This window comes from Ziziphus jujuba, chromosome 7 (genome assembly GCF_031755915.1).
Source record: "Ziziphus jujuba cultivar Dongzao chromosome 7, ASM3175591v1".
Taxonomy (NCBI): domain Eukaryota; kingdom Viridiplantae; phylum Streptophyta; class Magnoliopsida; order Rosales; family Rhamnaceae; genus Ziziphus; species Ziziphus jujuba.
Genome location: NC_083385.1, coordinates 3,764,823 through 3,787,804, shown reverse-complemented (window position 1 = coordinate 3,787,804; position 22,982 = coordinate 3,764,823). Strand labels below are relative to the sequence as shown.

At 36.1% G+C, this 22,982-nt stretch overlaps 3 protein-coding genes and 1 pseudogene across 4 annotated transcripts; 3 read left to right on the top strand and 1 right to left on the bottom strand.

The window, feature by feature from the left end:
* Positions 1 to 1,648: 1,648 nt before the first annotated feature.
* LOC107435688 (LOB domain-containing protein 18) lies at positions 1,649 to 4,274 on the top strand. Its single transcript, XM_016047315.4, has 2 exons — positions 1,649 to 2,089; positions 3,791 to 4,274. The coding sequence occupies exons 1-2, from the start codon at positions 1,742 to 1,744 to the stop codon at positions 4,178 to 4,180; spliced, it is 738 nt and encodes a 245-aa protein (XP_015902801.1). The 5' UTR covers positions 1,649 to 1,741; the 3' UTR covers positions 4,181 to 4,274.
* Positions 4,275 to 4,917: 643 nt separating this feature from the next.
* On the bottom strand, positions 4,918 to 7,431 carry LOC107435685 (pentatricopeptide repeat-containing protein At1g01970). The gene is made up of 2 exons (XM_016047312.4): positions 6,746 to 7,431; positions 4,918 to 5,861 (listed from the first exon to the last, which is right to left on the bottom strand). The coding sequence occupies exons 1-2, from the start codon at positions 7,232 to 7,234 to the stop codon at positions 5,070 to 5,072; spliced, it is 1,281 nt and encodes a 426-aa protein (XP_015902798.3). The 5' UTR covers positions 7,235 to 7,431; the 3' UTR covers positions 4,918 to 5,069.
* Positions 7,432 to 8,947: 1,516 nt separating this feature from the next.
* On the top strand, positions 8,948 to 19,868 carry LOC107435697 (brefeldin A-inhibited guanine nucleotide-exchange protein 2). Of its 2 annotated transcripts, XM_048479573.2 has the most exons (12): positions 8,948 to 10,410; positions 11,242 to 11,559; positions 11,749 to 12,094; positions 12,177 to 12,599; positions 12,765 to 13,057; positions 13,432 to 13,705; positions 14,419 to 14,924; positions 15,016 to 15,337; positions 15,463 to 15,844; positions 16,000 to 16,685; positions 17,194 to 17,837; positions 18,923 to 19,868. In XM_048479573.2, the coding sequence occupies exons 1-11, from the start codon at positions 9,242 to 9,244 to the stop codon at positions 17,803 to 17,805; spliced, it is 5,331 nt and encodes a 1,776-aa protein (XP_048335530.2). In that variant the 5' UTR covers positions 8,948 to 9,241; the 3' UTR covers positions 17,806 to 17,837; positions 18,923 to 19,868. The 2 variants fall into 2 exon arrangements, with proteins under 2 accessions (XP_048335530.2, XP_015902812.3); XM_016047326.4 differs by lacking the exon at positions 18,923 to 19,868 and having other exon boundaries at positions 17,194 to 18,055.
* On the top strand, positions 18,957 to 19,868 carry LOC107406365 (probable calcium-binding protein CML25; annotated as a pseudogene).
* Positions 19,869 to 22,982: the final 3,114 nt, after the last annotated feature.

The following is a 22,982-nucleotide window of genomic DNA, read 5'->3' as shown; positions in this document are numbered from 1 at the left end:
TCTATGTCCATATATATATATATATATATAATATTTGCCTTCAGTCATGATTAGACAAAAGTCACACGTTTAAACAGCACAATTGTTGGATGGATAAAATAACAATATATAACAAATTACGATCCATATACACTAGCATAATCCATAAATATTAATAGAGGTAATAAGATTATAGCAAGAAAAAAAGAAGAAAAGAGAGGCAAATTTTGCAGTACCAGCATGGTGAGCATGTCATTAGCAGGGGGATCGAATTGTGTGTGATGTCAATTCAACCTCGTTGTACAGGACATTCTACCACACCACCAGTACTATCAATCACAATTATTATTAATTGTCAGTATAACTGCTATTACTCCCATCATTGTCATTATCTTCCTTGTCATCACCACTGAGATCATGATCACAAACTTTTTTTTTCTTTCATCTTTTTTTTTCCTTTTTGATGTCATCATGATCACAAACTTAACCACTTGTAATTTTTGTAACCTTCTCCTGCCATCGATAAATCATAGATCTAAGTAATCGTATTAGAATATTTAATTTAATTGCTTCTAGTACAATTTGGAATTTAAATATATAATATTGTTATGGTTTTCTAATACATTTTCTATACATAAATTAATCTATTTGAGACAGAATATATATATAAAACATTATATATCTACATATATGCCTTTTACAATATTGGTCATTATCATAAATGACAGACTAAATTACTCCAATTCGATTCCAACTTGTATAATTACTATTGCTGGAACTCTCGCTATCTATCTTATTCCAGAAGTACTTTTCTGGCTTCTTACAAGTTAAAAAACCATTATTCATTAGTCATTACTAAAAATAGTTAATACAGAATAACCTGCAAAGAAGATAATATAAAAAACAAATATTTTATATATGGAAGTGGGTGTTCCTGTTATTTTCGAAACAGAGGGCTTGTTTTTGGTTTTTATATGGTAAAGGAAAGTTAAGAAAAAAACTGAGTCGTTTTCAACGTTGAGAGAAAGACTTGGCGTCTTTTGCCCTCCACGCAGCTTAAAACACGCAGAGTGGCAAAATATAGACAGTCCCATTGACACGTTTCGCCCTTCTAAAATCCCCCTTTTCTCTTCGTTTTTTTTTTTTTTCAATTAAAGCCATATCGAGATATATACCCTGCTATAAACCAAGTCTTTCAGAGAAATATTTATACACAAATAAATAGTACAGGTCATATAGATATATGTATCTAGAGAAAGGGAAAGGAAAAGAGAGAAAGAGAGAGAGAGAGAGAGAGAGCATGAGTTATGCTAAGAGAAATTCAGGAGGGCAAGCAATAGATTTATGAAAAAAGAAAGCAGCAGTTGAGAGAGAGAGAGAGCACAATTGCTAGGGCTTATCGCATGTTTGCTTCACGCAAGCAGCTAAATGTGGGTATTAAGTCTTTGCTCTCTCGCGTGGCTTTAAAGACTTCTTCCCCCTGCGTTTTATATCACACCCACTACATACAAATACAACCAAAAAATACCACACACACTCCCCTCACCACCAAACCCCATACCCATACCCATATCCCAACCCCAACCCAAATCCAGCCTTTCTTCTTCTTCTTCTTCTTCTTCTTCTTATTCTTTCTCTCCCTTGTCTTTCTCTTTCCACAAAACCCTAACACTTTTTGCAGATATACCAATCATTAGTCCAGTGTACGTGTATATATATATTTTCCCAACAATTTTAAACGAAGAAATTAACGGAACGAGATATGAGTGCAAACCCTAGTAGCAGTGGCGGTGGTGGAAGCAGTTCCGGTAGCGGTGGCTGCGGCGGTGGCAGTGGCGGTGGTGGTGGACCCTGTGGGGCCTGCAAGTTCTTGAGAAGGAAGTGCGTTCCGGGTTGTATATTTGCACCTTACTTTGATTCGGAACAAGGTGCGGCCCATTTTGCGGCGGTTCATAAGGTGTTCGGAGCCAGTAACGTGTCGAAGCTTCTTTTACATATTCCGGTCCACAAACGGCTCGATGCGGTGGTGACTATTTGTTATGAGGCCCAAGCCCGGCTCAGAGATCCGGTTTATGGCTGTGTTGCTCACATATTTGCTCTCCAGCAACAGGTAATTCGATTTTTTTTTTTAATTAAATTTAATGTCAAAGTTTTTGTTTTTCGGATTATGACGAATGGAATATGATGATTTTGGCATTTTCGGTGGAAAAGAAAACTAAAAACCATTTGTTTTTTTGAGACTTTTTTTTTTCTTTTTTTGGCTTTTATTGCCTCGTTCGCAATAAATCCTTTTGAAAACGTTTCCTTTCTCTGTAGTTCATTAATTTCCAATATTGGTTTCTAAACTTTAGTAAATTAAAATTTACAAAGCTTATAAATCATGGTCTAAATGATTCTTATGATTTTTTTTTTTTCCCATTTACATAGCATTTTACGTGTAAGAGTACCCCAGAGGGAGAAACAAACACAAAATCTGGTTTGGAGAGAGTGAAAGGGAAGAAATGGGGGTATATGATGGAGTGTTTAGGGGATAGTTTTGTTTGTGCTTTTTACTGAAATCTAGAACGTATTTTTGATTAACAAAATAATGTGGTCGGCGGTTATTGCAATTGCCACTTGGTATAGCCTACTGATTGTGGCATTTTTGTTTGGAAATTGTGGGTTTTGTTTGCTGGTATTAAGGAAACGGTCGGTCTGCTGTTTCTTGGAATTTTTAGGCTTTTGGTTAAGGATTCAAAGTCATTTTCCTTTAGACCTTGTACTAATTATTACATTCCCAAATTCCATCACAATGTGCAGGGCTGGGTCGTCTTGTCAACAATCCCATCGATAAAGTAAAATTAACCAGTTAAATATAACAGCTTTTTTTTTTTTTTTTTTGGGAAAAATACGAAAGGTTACGTCTGCAATTGGTTGTAGATTAAACAAGAAAAATACTTTCATTTTCATTTTCCTCAATTTTCAGTGAAATTAAGAAAAAATAATTTTCAATATTAATTTTATTATATATTATTTTATTTTGTGAAAAATACTAAAGATTACGTCTTTAATTGGTTGTAGATTAAAAAAAAAAAAAAACTTCCATTTTCATTTTCGCCTTTTTTATTCAATTATTAATTTTCAATGAAATAAAGAAAATTAATTTTCAATATTAATTTTACTATAACAATCACCCTTTATTCCTTCTTTTTTTCTGAATTGAAGACTGATGAGTATATAATTGATATATATTTTACTACCAATCAAATATATGTGCAAAAATTTCTCCATTGATGACCCAAAATAATTTTAAAAACTACAGTATGTAATCAATAATTATATAAATCATAGAATTTCAAGCTCAACAGCCAGCCTGTGCTCAATTTCACAAATAATTAAGCAAAAGATTTTTTATTAATCGCTTCACTTCTTCCTATGTCATTAGAATCCTTTAATTGTTCGCAATGCCATGTTCTAATGCACATTCTTCAAACACCCTTTTAGTACAAACAAAGACTAAGGCAGCCTTAACATATAATAATGTTAATACATTTCTTGATTCGTAAAATACCTTCCTTCTTCAACATCATTGCATTATAAGAAAAGCCCTTTCATTTTGTACATAAGTTAATATTTGTGCATGAAATACATATTGATTCCAAACAATAATCATAAGCTCCATCAAATTTAAACCATTTCCCTTTTTTGGGGTTCGAGAAAAATAACAAATAAGCTAGCAAAATGATTGAACTCCTTTATATAACCGTGCTATATTTCTTCTTTGATTCGAGTATTAAAATTTCAATGCATATGGTAAATTGTTTTTTTGCAGGTAGTGAATTTACAAGCTGAACTCTCATACTTACAAGCTCACCTAGCAACCTTGGAGCTTCCGTCACCACCGCCACCTCCACCACCAACAACACTGGTAACCCCTCCTCCGCTCACAATAGCAGACCTTCCGTCGGCCTCCTCCGTGCCAACTACGTACGATTTGTCATCCCTTTTCGAACCGATGGTTCAACCTTGGGTCATGCAGCAGCGGCCAATGGATCCACGACAATTCGGAAGTAGCACAGGCTCATCATCAGGTACTGGCGGCAGTGGTGGTGGTGATCTTCATGCTTTGGCTCGTGAACTCCTACACAGACATGGATCCCCACCCCATGGTTCTATGACGTGCCCTGATGCTTCATCTTCACCATCTTCTCTCTCTAAATGAGATTGAACTGATACACAAACTGCTTGCCTGAGGTTCATATAATTGATCTATATAATTTTTTTTTTCCCCTAATACATGCACCTTGTTCTTTGTTCTTTGAAATGCTAATGAAATTTCAAAATTAGTTTATAATTAGACTTAATTTTGATATAAAATACAAAAGAGCATAGTTCACCAAATCTTGGAAGTTAGTTACCTCTACTTTTATTTTGTTTTTTTGAAGATTTTGTTTATTTTAACGGGCTTCTACTGTTTCTACGGTCTACAAGGCTCAGTTATGGGCCTTCGTAGAATTAATGAAACTAATTGGGTTGAGAAGGCTCAAGTAATGGATCAGAATCCTTACCCCATTTTCTTCTTTCAGGGCCTTGGGCTCTTAGGATGAACTCTGTTTTTTGCAAACACTAGGTTGTTTCTTTTTAGACTGCCGAAAATTATGTCACTCGCCTCTCAGTTGAAGATGCTTTCGATGTTTTATAACATTTATATTGGAGGAGAGTGGATAAAGTCCACATTGAATTGGAAAATGGAATTTCCCATTTCCAGTTGCATTAATTGGAGGCCACTAATGTTCCAGATTTAAATATGGGCTGACCTTTTTTGCATTCAGTTTTCCTAGTTATAGCATAATTTACACGAAGAGTTATATGTTTAACGGGTTCAAACTTGCATGTCTAGCATCCAGTAGACTTCAGCCATAGAAAAACTAGATTTAAGTCCAGAAAAAAAACTTCAGATTGTTGATCAAATTTGTAGAAAATGTTATAATAGCAAAGATTTGGTAAATGAAAACTTCTTTTCTCATCCTTTCTGTATTCCTGGTAACCAGAAGGTGCATACATACATACAGGACAACTGACAAAGTCGCAATTGATGTAAAAAATAAAGACTAGGAAGCAGGAGCTTTAGAATTCGCTTCCTTCCCAGGATACTCTCTCAAGATAGTATCAACCTCTTTTACCACTCCTAATTTTCTAAACCATCCCACCAGTGTTTCTGAAGCTTCTTTCCCAACCAGTATACCATCTCTCTCCAAGTCCATTAAAAATTCTAATGCTTTCTGAAGTTCGTTCTCCTTTTCATAAGCTAAGAGCATTACAGCTACGCATTTATCACTAGGTTCAAGACCAGCCCTTCTCATATTTTCAAAAGCAAGACGTGCCTTGTCACTTTGTCCTGATATTCCATACGCATTTATGAGTAGTGCACACATCCTAACATCAGGAGAAATACCTGCAAACTGAATCGCATCAAAAACCCTTTGAGCTCCTTCGCAATCTCCGGCCATCGAGTACGATCTTAACATTGCTTTGTAAACTTCACTTCCAGCATAAATTTCTTGGGCATCCATTTCTTTTAGTATATTCTCTCCCTTGATAGGCATTCCAGCTCTAATGTAGGCCATGATCATTGAGCCATATGATCTTTTATCCAATGGTTGTCCGAGAAGTTTAAGTTCTTCAAAAGTTTCTTCAGCCAGGTTAAGCTTGCCTGCCTTGCTATAAATGTCAATGAAGGCAGTTAATGTCACCTGATCCAAAACAAAGCCTCTACTCTTCATGGCTGAGAGCATTTTTTCTGCATCTTTCAGACGGTTTTGCTTCCCATAACCATGGATTATCTTAGTATAATCGCGGATATTGGCTTCAAAAGTTTCTTCTAGGAGGGCAAGTTCTGCAACCTAATTAAACTAAATTAGGTGCGGACAATTCCAAGGTCAAAATAGATTGACACACACACACACACACACACACAAACACGAAAAAAAAAAAAAAAAAAAGGGGCAGCTCAAACAAGTTTAAATAGCTGACCAAAAATGAAATGTGCCTCAAGATGGGCATATTTTGCAAGTTTTTAGCTAAGGAAGCTACATGTAGTTGATAGAGATTGAAAGCAAATGTGTCAGCAAAAAGGAATAAAGGGACAACCTAGCCAGAGCGAATTCCTCTACCATTGTGCAGAGGCAACAACCTCCTTTAGTTGAAACACCTCATAGCTTCTATGATTAGTTGCTAAAAACACTTAAAACAGCAAACAAAAGGTGCTCGGTAATCACCACATAGAGTTCCCAAACACTTTCTTGAAAAAACAGAAAAGAAAAATGAGGAAGAATGAAATTGTTTCTCATAAAAGACGAAATTGTTTCTCATAAAAGACCCCTACTATCTTGAGGCTGCTGAAAGCTTGTTCCTTCGTCAAGATTTGCTAGCTTAAACGTAGAAGTTTGTTCAAATTAAACTCTCTATTCTTAGCATGCCACATTGTAAAACCACTATTTTTCCATGAGCGATAATTTCATGAATCATCAAGTCACATGATTTGGAGCAACAAAATAACAGATATCACTTAATATCAATGATAAAGAATCCCAACCAACATATTTTATTTAACAATATTTTCTCCTCAAATAATAATAAATATGCTAAAGGCAGTTGACAGCAGAGTGAAACCAAATATTTTCAGCATATCAACAAAATATATCAAAAATTAAAGCAACTAGGAACCAGCATGCTTGAACCGGAAGAGTTTCATAATCTAAATTTAAAGAAAAGAATAATGAGTAACCTGAAGATAAAATGGGTGATCCATTGTCTTCAGTTCTTTGAGAACCGCAAGCCAGTCAGCCCTCCTAGGCTTCATGGTCCTCACCCAAGCAGCTAGTAAGTCAGACAAACTAGCTTTGTGAGGAGAAAAGCAAATAAGCTGCCTCATTAGAGCTTTACAACGTTTGGTTAGCTTTGGAGAGAGTTTGGATATGGCTTGCCTCTGAGCTTCTGTAATGTGTGGCCCAATCTCGACCCACTTGAACATCGGCTTCCCTTCCTCATTTTCAGACTTTGCTGTCTCTTCGACCTTTTTAGTGAAGGATGCTTGTTGAAAATGGAGCTTTCGAGAGCCATAATTCATGGGTTTTAACAAAAATGAATTGCCCATGAATTGACGAACATGGAATTTTCCAGTTTCATTGATTATTGGGTTTACTGGCTGGGTATAGGAAACGCTTCTAGAACCAGAGGAAGAGGTGGCCATGAACGAAAGAAGCTGAAGCACCATGCTTTTTCTTGTCAAAAGGTTCGGAGTTATCGGAGACTGAGCTTCACAAAGATGGTTTCAAGCGTGGAACTGCTACGAAAATGGAGCTTGAAAATCCTAGTTTTGCGCCCCATCTGGGTCCTTTTGCAAACTCGCAACTGAAATTGGAAGCCGAAACCCCCAGCGGGAATCTAACGGCTGAAACTGCCCAACTTGTCGAGCAGCTGGGTTGTTGGGCCTATTATAAGGATCAATCTGTCTAGGGCCTGACTAGGTGCGGCCCAAACTTGGTTTCAAATTTATTTTTGTAACCTGCTTTGTGGTTTATTATGGTATTTTCAGGATTTTAGCAATAGTTTTAGATCATCGCTAAGAGGCTGTGGGTTAAATCAAAAATCAAATAAGAAAGAGATAGAGAAAGCATCGAGTAGTTTTCAACAATATATCATTAAAACTGTCTTCTTTTATTTATTTATTTTATTTAAATCACATCCTCTCTTCGGGAGGAAAGACTGTAAAATAGTGATTCTTTGCTTTCTATTCTCTATAGCTCTCTAAATATGTTTATCTCGTTTCCAATGTGTAAACTCTGTTGGTGCTACTTATCATGATCGAGGAATACCTATCTAACTGCATTTTTCTAAGACAAAGTAAAAATATAAATGCGAGCTCATATATCATTCTCTTTAAATGATTGTCCTTTCAATCGGAATTAATTACACTCATAAATATTTAAAAATTTATCTCCCTATATTAGTTGCAGTATTGCACGGTTTTGTCTATTCATCTAATTATTTGTTATATGATATACATGGTTTTTACTGGAATAAAAACAATAAACCTATTTACTGTATCCATATGCGAATTTTGGGCCTTGTATAAAAATTTTTTGGTAAGTTTGGGCCTTGTCTCAAATTGCCATTATGGTAATGGGTACCCCAAATAGTGATGACATTTTATTTGTTTTTGTTTTTGTTTTTTTTTTTTTTTGGGCTATAAAGGAAAAATAAATATTAGCTATGATTTTCTTTTTTGATTGTTTTGAGATTGACGCAACCTTTTACGAATAGCCTTTTTTTCTTTTTTCTTTTTTTACCATAGATATATTATAACACATTGCTTCCAATTTTTTTTTTTTTTTTGGGGAAAAGACAATGCTTCCAATTAAATGCCAATTCGATAACATATACAATTCAATTTAATTATTCTTAGTGGACAGCATCATTTATCATTATAGACGGAAATAATACATTATAAAACGCTTTTAGCAAAAAAAAAAAAAAAAAATACACTATAAAACGCATGTAATATTATTTCATACCCTTTAAAGTAAACCCTTGTCAATTATTTATTTGCTATTTAATAAAATTATTATATTCCTTTTAACAATGGATATTGCCCATGTATTCGAAAATTTTGCATCTTTCATATCAATTTTGTAGCGTTAATTAATCCATAAAAGTAAAAATAAAAAAACTAATTTTGAACTTAAAAAAAATATAGTTAGCAAAAAGAAATTAAACAAAAAAATTCGGGAAACCAATTGACTTGCCACCCCGCCGGTAACCAGCTCAGGATAACTATTTTCAAGAAAGAAAATTGATAAGAGTTACCTAAAATGCCCTTATAATATTCCCGGTTTCCAGCTTCTTCAACTTTGTCAGTTGTCGCACACCTTGACCGCATTGCCGCGGGCTAATTGCACTTGATAACTCGGGAAGTAAAAGGATATTTCAGAGATTTCACGTTTAAGCTCTGGATCTTCTGCTTCACACAAGAAGAAAATTAAAGTTTTAAACAACCCCAAACGCGATCTAAATCTCAACCTCTCTCGCTCTCACGTCTCCTTCTTCTTTGAAACTTCTCTATGTGCTTCGAGCCAGAGCAGCCGTTGAGTCAACTCGCCAGGATTACTCACCGAGTTGGATCCTCTCTGGTCGCAGACGCACAGGGCTTCTCATAACCCTATCTGTAGATACCTCATTCTCAGATCTGACTTACTGAGTCGCGGCCCGTTCCGACTCGGGAATGGCTTCTTCGGAAGCCGATTCCCGTCTGAGCCAGGTCGTGTCCCCAGCCCTTGAGCGAATTATCAAGAACGCGTCGTGGCGCAAGCATGCGAAGCTCGCTCATGAATGCAAAGCCATTCTCGAAAGGCTCAGTTCGAAGCAGCCTAGTCCAGGTGATTCCGAGCCCGATAATTCAGGCCCCGGCCCACTCCATGACGGTGGGACAGAATACTCTCTCGCCGATTCCGAGTCCATCCTCGGCCCTCTGATCAACGCCTCTGCGTCTGGCGTCCTCAAGATCGCTGATCCAGCCGTTGATTGTGTGCAGAAACTGATCGCCCATGGCTATCTACGCGGCGAGGCTGATCCCAGCGGTGGCACGGAGGCCAAGCTACTTGCCAAGCTGATTGAATCCGTGTGCAAATGCCACGATTTTGGCGATGATCAGATGGAGCTTGCGGTTCTGAAGACACTTTTGTCCGCGGTCACATCGATTTCGCTGCGAATTCATGGCGATTGTCTGCTTCAGATTGTGAGGACTTGCTACGATATCTATTTGGGGAGTAAGAACGTGGTTAATCAGACCACAGCCAAGGCCTCTCTGATCCAAATGCTGGTAATTGTGTTTCGGAGAATGGAGGCTGATTCGTCCACGGTTCCGATTCAGCCAATTGTGGTTGCTGAATTGATGGAACCGGTCGAGAAATCTGACGCGGACGGCACGATGACCATGTTCGTGCAAGGATTTATAACCAAAATTATGCAGGATATCGATGGAGTTCTGAACCCGTCCACTCCCGGTAAGGTTTCGCATGGTGCGCACGACGGTGCGTTTGAGACAACAACTGTGGAGACCACGAACCCGACGGATTTGTTGGACTCGACGGATAAGGATATGTTGGATGCAAAGTATTGGGAAATAAGTATGTACAAGACGGCGTTGGAGGGGAGGAAAGGAGAGTTGGCGGACGGGGAAGTAGAGAGAGACGATGATTTGGAAGTTCAGATTGGTAACAAGTTGAGGAGGGACGCGTTTTTGGTGTTCCGAGCGCTTTGTAAGCTGTCCATGAAGACCCCTCCTAAGGAGGCATTGGCGGATCCTCAGTTGATGAAGGGAAAGATTGTGGCATTGGAGCTGTTGAAGATATTGTTGGAGAATGCTGGAGCTGTCTTTAGGACCAGTGATAGGTGACTCTTCCATGTTCAATTCTTTTACATTGGCTATGGTTATTCTTTAATGTCGCGTGTCATATATATATATATATATATATATATGTTTTTTCCAGTTAGTTAATTTCTCTTGATTTTCTCTAACAAATTAAAGATATAGTTTGATTGAAGCTTTGAAACCGAGTTTCATATTAAGTTATATAACATGATGCAAATCAAGATGGGAAGTTTAACTCCTAACTTTCTTATTGTATTGTCAGATACTGTCATTTTGGTTTCCCATTTATATATTAGTTTTTGAGAACTGAGTGTAAAAACTTGGATGATTCGGAATTGAGGGAGGTTGTGGAGATAATAAAGAGGTACAACCGTAAATGTAGTTGCCTAGTTGATGGATTACCCGAGAAAAAGGTCGCCTAGTTGGTGGTTATATTTGTCAGAACTGAGACACAAGTAGAAATATATATATATATATATATATATCAAATTTGCGTAAAAGCGTGTTACAGATTCTTATATATAATTTGCCGATGGAGCCAGAATTTTTACTGTCAGGCTGGGGATGGCTAATTTTAATTTGTCCACCTATGGTGCAAGAAAATTTATTGTTTTTTGTCAATTTAATTGGGGATCCTTCATACTTCCTTTTGGTCAAGAAAATAATTATTATTTATGTAATTCTTGCATTTTCATTGCTTTTGAAGCTTCTGCCTTACACGAGTAATCTCGTTCGTGTAAAAATGTTACATTCTCTACTTTTCTTGTACGGTTATTTCTCTTTAGTTTTCTTTCCTGTCATGAAGTCCGTGAAGATAATTTTTCTTTCTGTTTAATATGCATGCAAAACAGGTTTTTGGGTGCCATTAAGCAATACTTGTGTCTGTCATTGTTGAAGAATAGTGCTTCTACTCTTATGATAGTTTTCCAGTTATCTTGCTCCATCTTCATTAGTCTTGTTTCAAGATTCAGAGCTGGATTGAAAGCAGAGATTGGAGTATTTTTTCCTATGATAGTTCTCAGGGTTTTGGAAAATGTCGCACAACCTAATTTTCAGCAGAAGATGATAGTCCTTCGGTTTCTTGAGAAGCTTTGTGTTGATTCACAGATCTTGGTGGACATATTCATCAATTATGATTGTGATGTCAATTCATCAAACATATTTGAGAGGTAGGCTGTGTTGCACCTTGTAGATGACATCTATGATGCATTATTTTTCTGTGGTGCTTATGTTTCTAAGAATATCTAATCACATATAAGAATAGCTTGCTAAATTCTATTCACTGTAAGTAGTATTGATGACTTGGTTTAGTGTTAATAAGCTGTGTTTTTTCTATTCTATTATCTTGATCCTGCCAGGATGGTTAATGGACTTCTTAAAACTGCTCAAGGTGTCCCTCCTGGTGTAGTCACCACGCTGTTGCCACCTCAGGAGGTAACCATGAAACTTGAAGCTATGAAGTGTTTAGTTGCTATTCTGAAGTCAATGGGAGACTGGATGAACAAACAATTGCGAATTCCAGATCCTCATTCTACCAAGAAAATTGAGGCAACTGAAAATAGTTCTGAACCTGGAAGTCTTCCCATTGTAAATGGCAATGGCGATGAGCCTGTCGAAGGATCAGATTCTCATTCAGAAGCCTCCAATGAGACTTCTGATGCTTTGACAATTGAACAACGCCGGGCTTACAAGCTGGAACTTCAGGTATACAACATAGCTTGTCTGAAATGCAGTCAGATCTCCCTTTTGCTGTTATTCTGGGAACCTAATGTAAGTTTTGTGGCAGGAAGGTATATCTCTTTTTAACCGGAAACCTAAGAAAGGTATCGAGTTTCTTATTAATGCTAATAAGGTGGGAAATTCACCCGAGGAGATAGCAGCTTTTCTTAAAAATGCATCTGGTTTGAACAAGACCATGATTGGTGATTACCTCGGAGAGAGAGAAGACTTATCGTTGAAAGTGATGCATTTCTATGTGGATTCGTTTGATTTTCAAGGGATGGAGTTTGATGAGGCTATTAGGACCTTTCTTCAAGGCTTTAGGTTGCCTGGTGAGGCACAGAAGATTGATAGAATCATGGAGAAGTTTGCTGAGCGATATTGCAAATGTAATCCAAAAGCTTTTACTAGTGCTGACACAGCATATGTCCTTGCTTACTCTGTGATAATGCTCAATACAGATGCTCATAATGCAATGGTGAAGAACAAGGTTAGTTCTTGATTTTAATTTTTTTTTTTTTTTCCTACCATCTGTAGTTGATACTTGATAGGAGAAAACAAGATTAGTTCACATAAATCATTTGTTATAATTGAACTTAGATTGTATGCTGATAGTTCTGATATCTTCTATCTATGTGGCTATCAAAATTTGTAGATGTCTGCTGATGATTTTATACGAAACAATCGTGGCATTGATGATGGAAAAGATTTACCTGAGGAGTACATGAGGTCATTGTATGAACGGATATCTAGAAACGAGATAAAAATGAAAGATGATGATTTGGCTCCTCAACAGATACAGGCCATGAACTCAAACAGAATTTTGGGCTTGGACTCTATCTTGAATATTGTGATCCGAAAACGTGGGGAAGACAAGTATATGGAGACCAGTGATGATCTTATTAGGCACATGCAGGAACAGTTTAAAGAAAAAGCACGCAAATCAGAGTAAGACTAACTGGCTTTCTGTTGCTTCAAATATTTGATGCTTTACCATCACCTTACATCATATCTGTTTCACTATCCAAGCCATTTATTTGGGTACGGGTTTACTATTTTTCTTATGCAATTCTACCTTATCAAGGGCCATATTTTTCTATTAGATCTCTGCTATTAGTTTCTGGTGAATCACGTTACTTTCAGCTTGATGTGGAACAATAGTTTTTTATATGTACATCTGAACATTTCTACTAAGATTCTGCTTCTTATGAATGGGCATTTCATTTTTAAAGAAAGCAATCTTTTAGATACCATCTTATGAAGTAATAATGCAGGTATACAAATTCTTGTCAGTACTTGATAAAAAATTTATAATTTTGTAGGTCAGTTTATTATGCTGCAACAGATGTGGTGATTCTCAGATTTATGATTGAGGTTTGTTGGGCTCCTATGCTGGCTGCATTCAGTGTTCCACTGGACCAAACTGATGATGAAGTAATAATAGCCCTCTGTCTTGAAGGCATCCGATATGCTATTCATGTCACTGCTGTAATGTCCATGAAAACTCATAGAGATGCATTTGTGACTTCTCTAGGAAAGTTTACTTCTTTGCACTCTCCTGCTGACATCAAACAAAAAAATATAGATGCAATTAAGGTTGGTATATTGTTTTACTCTGTCAATGTGAACAAACTAAAAATAGTATTGTTAGATTCCCTATGCAATGTTATAATTCATCTTTTACTTTTGGTGAGATTTTTTATTTGCAAATTATATTACTTTCCATTTCTCATGTTCCAACCTGTCATCAGTGGAAACATTTAAATTGAACTAGTAGAATTAGGTCTGGTGTATAATTAGAGCTTGTTGACATCTTAGACTGATTGATGGTAATAATTTTCTGGTTGGTGAAAGAGGAATTTATCTGGAAGTAACATACTCTATTGTGCAAATTGTGAATTAGTCAAGAGATAGGAACCGGAGTTAGAGAATAGTAATTGATATTTCAGGTTCTGGTTGGGCACTTCTCTATCAACTGTCAATACAATTCCTAATGTAAGTGATGCTAGATGTCTACATCTGTGAAAAAATAAATTATTAAAGGACATTAAATGATTATGCGCTAGTGAACACCTGGCGTTTCCTTCTGTGATCATTTTTGTGGGAGATAATTTTAGATTTTATGTGGCCCTGTTACTGAGTGCCTTTGGTTTACTTAGATTGCTTGATTATAATTGTATAACCTGCTTCCTTAAGTTGTAAGAGTAAAGTCTATATTCCTTGAACTTTTGTAATCTCCATTTGTTGCTAAAAGCAAATGGTCATTTTTCCATGGATTTGACATTTGCATTTGGCCATGTTGTTAATAGGCAATAGTGACGATTGCGGATGAGGATGGTAATTACTTACAGGAAGCTTGGGAGCATATTTTGACATGTGTTTCCCGGTTTGAACACCTACATCTCCTGGGGGAAGGTGCTCCTCCAGATGCCACATTTTTTGCTTTTCCTCAAAATGAGTCAGAAAAATCAAAACAACCCAAGTCAACCATCCTTCCCGTATTAAAGAAGAAGGGACCTGGGAGGATTCAGTACACAGCAGCTGCTGTGATGAGAGGTTCATATGATAGTGCTGGTATTGGTAGCAATGCTTCAGGAATGGTCACATCTGAACAGATGAACAATTTAGTTTCTAATTTAAACATGTTAGAACAAGTTGGAAGCTCTGAAATGAATCGAATATTCACACGAAGTCAAAAATTGAACAGTGAGGCAATTATAGACTTTGTCAAGGCCCTTTGCAAGGTCTCCATGGAAGAATTACGATCGGCATCAGATCCTCGGGTTTTTAGCTTGACAAAGATTGTTGAGATTGCGTATGAATTACCTCCTTGAACCCTCTATATGTTCCATGGTTATTTGCTGCTTTTGCAAAATTGTTGTTTGACTTGATTGTTTCTATAACAGGCACTATAACATGAACCGAATCAGGCTTGTGTGGTCAAGCATCTGGAATGTGCTCTCTGATTTCTTCGTGACAATTGGCTGTTCTGAGAACCTGTCTATTGCAATTTTTGCAATGGATTCACTTCGCCAGTTATCAATGAAATTCTTAGAGCGAGAAGAGTTGGCTAATTATAATTTTCAGAATGAATTCATGAAGCCATTTGTTATTGTTATGCGAAAGAGTAGTGCAGTTGAAATTAGAGAATTAATCATCAGATGCGTCTCACAAATGGTTTTGTCTCGTGTCAATAATGTGAAATCCGGATGGAAGAGTATGTTCATGGTATGAAATGTGCAGATGCTTTTTCTAATTTTTTTAAGTTCCTAGAGATACAAATAATTATTATGGTATAGTGAATTATTTTTCCTGCACACCATTAATACTTTTTACCATGTAAATATTGTCAGGTTTTCACTACAGCCGCATATGACGACCACAAAAATATTGTCCTTTTGGCCTTTGAAATAATTGAGAAGATAATTCGAGACTACTTCCCATATATTACAGAGACTGAGACCACCACCTTTACAGATTGTGTGAATTGCCTAATTGCGTTCACCAATAGTAGGTTCAACAAAGACATTAGCCTCAATGCTATTGCGTTTCTTCGGTTCTGTGCAACTAAACTTGCAGAGGGAGATCTTGGTTCCTCTTCAAAGAATAAAGACAAGGATGGTGCTGGAAAAGTTCCTCCATCTTCACCTCACACTGGTAAAGATGGAAAACAAGATAATGGAGAAATGCCAGATAAGGATGACCATCTCTATTTCTGGTTCCCGTTACTGGCTGGTAAGGATACGGTATAAATTGGTGGATTGCCATGGTTTGGATTTAGGTGTCTGGATTGTTCGTATGCTTAGTGCTCTAAGTGTACCATTTAAAAGTAATAAAGTGCACTGGTTAATGATTCATTAATTGATTCTATTTATCTTTCCTTTCTGCAGGTTTATCAGAACTTAGCTTTGACCCAAGGCCTGAAATCAGAAAAAGTGCCTTACAAGTGCTCTTTGAAACTCTACGGAACCATGGTCACCATTTCTCACTTCCATTGTGGGAACGAGTGTTTGAATCTGTTCTGTTTCCAATATTTGACTATGTGAGGCATGCCATTGATCCTTCTGGGGAGAACTTGGCAGAGCAAGAAGTTGATAATGACTCAGGTGAACTTGATCAAGATGCCTGGCTCTATGAGACGTGCACATTGGCACTCCAATTAGTGGTAGATCTGTTTGTGAAATTTTATAGCACCGTCAATCCACTTTTGAAGAAAGTTTTGATGCTTCTGGTAAGTTTTATTAAGCGTCCTCACCAGAGCCTAGCTGGTATTGGTATAGCTGCATTTGTTCGTTTGATGAGCAATGCTGGAGACCTATTTTCTGATGAAAAGTGGCTAGACGTGGTTTTGTCATTAAAAGAAGCTGCAAATTCAACACTTCCTGATTTCACTTTCATATTTAGTGGAGATTGCAACATTAAAACCCATGAGCCTGCTTCAAGTAGAGAGAATAGTGGAGATACTGCTGTGTCTGGCATGCCTGATGATGATTCAGATAGAGCAAGGATACACCATCTGTATGCTTGTATATCTGATGTTAAGTGCAGGGCTGCTGTTCAGCTTCTATTGATTCAGGTAGAATCTATCTCCTACTTTTAGATGCCTTTTCAAATGAATATATGGCTACAATATAAGTTTCATCAGACTATATTGTATCTATGTAGAGGGGAACAATCATAGCATTACATAAACATTTTGCTCAGTTTTAACATTTTTTACAGGTGAAACTAAAAAAGAAATGCTGAAAGTAGCTTTTCTAGCGTTGTTTTTTATTTTATTTCATTATTTTTTAACTCTGGTTTTAGTCTGACCCATGTAAATGTGATTGGGATGTTCGATTCGATGATTATATAAACGTTAAATACATTTATGTGTAGAAACACTATATATTTTTATATTCATAATTCATAGAGGAATTATAAATTTTGAAAAAAAATATATATATAAAATAGTTACTAAAAATGATGTTAAAACTAAAGGGTCTTATTTTTTGGGTGTAATTTCGTCCATGTATATGTTGATTGCAAGGTTTGTCATTTGGGTTTTCTAAGAGTTGGATGTTTCTTTCATTAAAATTGAGCAGGCAGTGCTAGAGATTTACAACATGTACAGGTCTCACCTCTCAGCCAAAACCATCTTAGTCCTTTTTGGGGCTTTGCATGATGTGGCATACCATGCTCACAAGATTAACAGCAACATGAGATTGCGGTCAAAGCTACAAGAGTTTGGCTCTATGACCCAAATGCAAGATCCTCCTCTGTTACGCCTTGAGAATGAGTCTTACCAAATTTGCCTCACCTTCCTGCAAAATCTAATTGAGGACAGACCTCCAAGTTATGAGGAGGCTGAGGTGGAATCCTGCCTTGTTGATCTTTGCCGGGAGGTTCTACTGTTCTACATCGATACCTCTCGCAATGGACAGATATCTGAATCATCTCTTGGTGCACAGCCTCGTTGGCAAATTCCTCTTGGCTCTGGGAAGCGGAGAGAGTTGGCTACACGAGCTCCACTCATTGTTGCAACTCTTCAGGCTATCTGTAGTTTGGGAGAGGCTTCTTTTGAGAACAACTTGGCTAATTTCTTTCCTCTCATTTCGAACTTGATAAGTTGTGAACATGGATCAAATGAGGTGCAGGCCGCTCTCAGTGACATGCTCAGCTCATCAGTGGGTCCTGTTTTGCTTCGATCATGTTGATGCTGGTGAAGTTGGACCCTGCATTTTGAGATGTATGATAAATTTATTGAAGTATTTATAGTTTTTGTTTTCTTTTATTTTCCCTTTATAATAATTGTTACCGGAAATATAGTTTACTAGTGTATGAAGAGTTAGAAGATGGTTTTGATTGCTTGTCTAGTGCTTCTAAACATTGTGCAGTTTATTCAGGAATGTAGCTCCATTTTAGAATTAAATAGATGTCTTCAGGAGGGTCGGATGTTGTATGCTAGTCATTTTTCAATTTTTTTTTCCTCTTTAATATATTTTTTTCCCCTCTTTTCTTTTACTCTATAAACGGAATAGTCTCAGAACAATCATATTCTGTGACCATTGCATATTCAACACAAACAGTTGTTGCTTTCTGTTGTGTATTAAATAGTAATTAACTTTCCAGATTCATAATCTACCATCCCAAGTTAATTTCTTCGACCTGATATCAAATTAATTTTCATTTTGTATTTGACGGTTAAGTTGGCTTCTTTATCTTGTATATCATGTTAGCCACTCCAAACGATCTGGAGATCAAAATTATAGCTGCCCCTTCTTTGGGGTTCGTCTTTCTGGATTCTTGTACTTGGTGGATATATTGCAGGCTCACAGCCTTATTCTATTAAATTAATAGAGATTTTGCCGCTTTTCCTTGCTACTTTTTTTATTTTCCACGAAAACTTTTTGACTCTTTGACTTGGATTAATCGGAGAGTCAGATTTAAGAGGACTTGACCAAGTCATGCAACATAATAATTGTGCGTAGCCAACAAGTCAGTCAATTTATACCTATGCCGGCCCTTCGCTGATCACAAATTCAGCTGGCATCAACCATTCAAGACTGCTATATCAAACACACATAAATATTAAAGGTGGGACTTGGTCTTGGCCCCCTTTTTGGGATGAAATAGGAATTTCACGGCCTGTATGGGGGTGTGTTTTGGCATTCTAGGGTATTTTCTATCCAAAATAGATAATTATGAATTTTGGTGCAAAAACTTTAAAGGTTACATGACTTCTTATTTTCCTCTTTTCTGTAACTTCAACACTTTGTCTATCTCTCTCGCTATGTTGGGTTGTCTCAGAATTTGCTTAATCCGTTTCAACAGGAGGGCCAAAACTTTTCTTCATCAGCTTGAAGCCATGGAAATTGCTGGAGGAGGATGTAAAGGAAGAAAGCCAAGGAAACTATCTTCCAGTCTTGATGTATCAAACTCAGGTTTTGCAGTCATGGAATTGTCCAACCAGTTTAAAAAAATTTTCGAGGTCATTGACGTAAACGGAGATGGGAAAATATCCCCCTTGGAGCTCAGTGAAGTTCTTTTGTGCCTCGGATACGAAAAATCAATTGCTACAAAGGAAGCCGAAGGAATAGTGAGAGAGATGGACTGTAATGGAGATGGGTTTCTCGATATGGATGAATTCATGGATGCTATGGAAGGAAATGAGTGTGGTAATGATCAGGAAGACCATCTTAGGGATGCTTTTTATATATTTGATAGTGATAGAAATGGAAAGATTTCGGCTCAGGAGTTGCAGCGTGTTCTTGTCAAGCTTGGTTGCAATAAATGCAGTCTTCAATAGTGTAGACAAATGATTAAAGGGTTCGATAAGAATGGTGATGGGTTTGTCGATTTTGAAGAATTTCAGCTGATGATGACAGGAGGTGCTAGTTAAAAACACTACTTTGGTTCAGCTTAATGCATAATTAGCTTCTTTTTTGCTTTATTTGAATTGAAACTTGAATGAACCGAATTTGAATTTAGGAGCTGGTTTACTTATTGCGTGTAAGAGTATTCGTATTAGGCAGGTTAGCAGGTAAATTAAGTAGGGCCGTATATGTTTGTATGAAGAAAACGGGCTTTTTTCCAAAGAAATTGGGACGTCCCTCTGTTTTTATTGCTGTTTAGCCTTTGTTTTCTAACGAAATCTTGTTGTATGCAAAAAATAGAAATAAATGGCCTAATAGAGTAAACTTGTCTCACTTGGCACCATTTTTCTTGGATTCTTTTATCCATTCAATGGAAATCAGAGGTGGTCCTCTCTCTTTCTCTCTCTCGCTCTCTCTCTATGTTTTTAAACAATACAAAAGGCACTTCGTTCAAGCTTCGTGCTACTATTGAGACCATACTGGAAAATGGGTGTTTTTATCTTTCGTCCTGTTATTTGTGTGGGTGTTCAATGCTTATCAACTGGTTGTCCTTACTCGGTGTCAGGGAATAACAGCAACCAGATAAGAAGCATTCTTCCACACTGACGAAGAAAGGTTATGGATGACTTTCCACTTTTGAAAACTCCATGTCATACATACAAGCAAAAGAAAAAAACAGCCAACTAGGGATATTTGTCATTGTCATTGTCTTAAATTCAAAAATCAATTATTTGAATGGAAGAGTCAACTAATTTTACCTACTATGATTTCATTTTTTCCTCGTCATCATCCAATCCATGTATCCCAGCGATCTCTTTTAACAGACTTCATTTATATATTCACCCCACCTAAAAAACACAAAAAAAAAAAAAAAAAAAAAGGACTTGCATTTACATTCTCTTTAAACTTTGAAAAAAAAGTCCAAATCTTTATGCAGCATACCACCCATGCATAAAACTAATTCCCCAATATATATGATCAAAAGAAGCCACTTAATCGAAATTTCAGAGCACAAAAAACCCTCCGGCCTCGCTCTGTATATAGATAGTGTCACAATAACCATGGCTGTCTTTGGGAATCTTAGAATGTACCACTTTCCAGTTATGGAAGAATATTCAGTGTGTTTGGGCCATCTTCAGGCTAACTTCTCATTGAATAGTATTTGGGCCGATCTGAGCTATATGACACAGAATCAGATTTAGTAGGCTCGGCCTTTTATTTAAGGAAAATTTGGTCCAATACCTTACAAAGAAGCGTCTTAATAAAATTTACCTGTTTTATTTTAATTTTTTTTTTTGTTTTATCCTCTTGTATCAATTTTAATCTTAGTAAAAATTGAAAATGGCATTCTTTGATTTTTTTATTTTTTTATTTATTTTTCCTTCGTCCATGGCCGAGTCAATCCTCCGCTTACCATTCACAACCATCTTCAAGTTAGCCTCTTGACCAGCACATCCCACATCCCTTCTACAAGAGTGACTTCACGCACGGAAAAGACAAAGCTAAGTTGAGGGATCTAAGCACGGAGTATTTCCAATCCATAAGATCCAAAGCTAGGGCTTTAAGGATGTGAGGGGCTGGGTCTTTGGGGGAGAGAGAGTGCTTTCTCTACTTTGATCAATGTGTTCTTGGCATGAATTAGAGAGTGTTCTCAGTGTGGAATTTATTGAGCTCCAGCCAGGAGATGAGATCCTTGGACGAAATGGCGATTAGAATGAAAGTTGACTCGGTTCTTGGTTCGGAGCTCGGTTAGGGCTTGCTTGGGAAGTTTCATATTTTGTTATGGGAAAAATGAAAAGGATAATTTGGAAATATTATAAAATAAAAGCATAAAACAAAAAAAATTAAAACCGAATAGGTTAGATTTCATTAACACCCTTCAAATAAAGGTATTAAATTTTTTATTTATTTAATTTTTCAAAATAGGCCGAACAACTGCAAAACATCTATGTCTCACACTATAAATGCTTGCTAATTGGTAAGAGCAATGAATCGTATTGTATTTCTACCTGCTTATAGAAGGTAATCAATATTCAGTACTCAACAGTGGGAAGTTCATATGAAGATATCTATCATGTTAATTAAGTCATAAATTTGATCCTTCATCAAAATCCTACCCTACTTATATTGGATTCTGAGTTCAAGAAATGAAAATTTTGAATATAATTTTTCAATCTTGATGTTTGTTATAGAAAACGTCCTAAAAATGAGAATAATTGCAGTTACTTTGCAATGCATGAAACTGAGTATTAATTGATCATTTTTTTATTTAAATTAACTATTATTATGTTTTGAAGTACTAATATTATTATGCCAAAAAAAATCATTAATAAATGTTTCAAGATATATATAAATATATATAAACACATATATGCAAGCACTAAAAACTGACTGATCATTTTAATTAATATTTTCTTAAGGAATGTCGTTGTATTAATTAGTTATATTGAGACAAAGCATCACTTTAGACTTGCTTCTTATTAATTTATACGGAAGCATGCTTGCAAGCTTCAATCCCAACATAAATAGAAATATTTTGTATAATAATATTCGTCTAAGTTTGCTTATCACATCGTACAAACAGTAAGAATAAATATTTGTCTATACAATTTGAGGCATTATAATTGGGTACTTTAATTAGCTAAGTATTATTTTTTACTAGAAAAAACACTCTATTGCAATCTATATTTGTATTAATAATTTCTTAACCCAACTTGTTCGAACTATTTCTTTATTGAATTGTTTATAAAGAAGATGCATTAAATTGTCATACATTTTCTTTAAATAGTATCTTAGAGGTATGCGGATGTCGATTACAATCTCAGTTTGTTTTTCTTGCTCTTTGTTAATAATAAATAAGGATTTATTTTGTTCCAAGTTTCCAGCTAGCGTTTATCATGCATTCCTTATTGCAATTTTAAAGGCGGAAAATTCGATTCTTCTTGTTGATAACTTTTAGAATGTAAAAGAAACCATATATCAAATGTCTCAAAGTTCTAATTTATTATATTAATTTAGCGCCTTATGTCTATAAGGACAATTCTTTACATGGGTATATCAGACCAGTGTTGTACAACAATCTTTCTTATATTTATATATATATATATATATATATTTGTCTTTTAGATTATACATACTGTTAAAAATTACTTTTCAAAGTCCGGTCTAATTATTGTTACCACAAAAATATCTTAAAAACTTGCTTAGAAGGTTAGTCATGGAACGTCCAAATATGCAGGAACAACATATTTTAATTAGGCTTCTCTCTCTCTCTCTCTCTCTCTCTCTCTATATATATATATATATATACATAGATATCGGCTAATTAATTACTTATCGTACTTAGCTTAGATAATATATATAATAAAATTTCGCTTATGGGTGGATAACGTTAGTATTTCCACTTTGCTTTGGTTTTAAGAGATACACAAAGAAATAACTTCCAGGCCTACTTTTATGGTGTAGTATAACCTAGTTTTCCAATTCTTTTAAAACTTTCAGATATACTAATTGATCAG

What these genes read in the sequence shown, in the direction of transcription:
- LOC107435688 (XM_016047315.4), top strand. Translation starts at nt 1,742, where the DNA reads ATGAGTGCAAACCCTAGTAGCAGTGGCGGTGGTGGAAGCAGTTCCGGT. An exon ending in TATTTGCTCTCCAGCAACAG is followed by an intron (nt 2,090 to 3,790) that starts GTAATTCGATTT and finishes GTTTTTTTGCAG; the next exon opens with GTAGTGAATTTACAAGCTGA.
- LOC107435685 (XM_016047312.4), bottom strand. Translation starts at nt 7,234, where the DNA reads ATGGTGCTTCAGCTTCTTTCGTTCATGGCCACCTCTTCCTCTGGTTCT. An exon ending in ATCACCCATTTTATCTTCAG is followed by an intron (nt 5,862 to 6,745) that starts GTTACTCATTAT and finishes TAGTTTAATTAG; the next exon opens with GTTGCAGAACTTGCCCTCCT.
- LOC107435697 (XM_048479573.2), top strand. Translation starts at nt 9,242, where the DNA reads ATGGCTTCTTCGGAAGCCGATTCCCGTCTGAGCCAGGTCGTGTCCCCA. An exon ending in ATGCAATGGTGAAGAACAAG is followed by an intron (nt 12,600 to 12,764) that starts GTTAGTTCTTGA and finishes CAAAATTTGTAG; the next exon opens with ATGTCTGCTGATGATTTTAT. An exon ending in GATGGAAGAGTATGTTCATG is followed by an intron (nt 15,338 to 15,462) that starts GTATGAAATGTG and finishes AAATATTGTCAG; the next exon opens with GTTTTCACTACAGCCGCATA.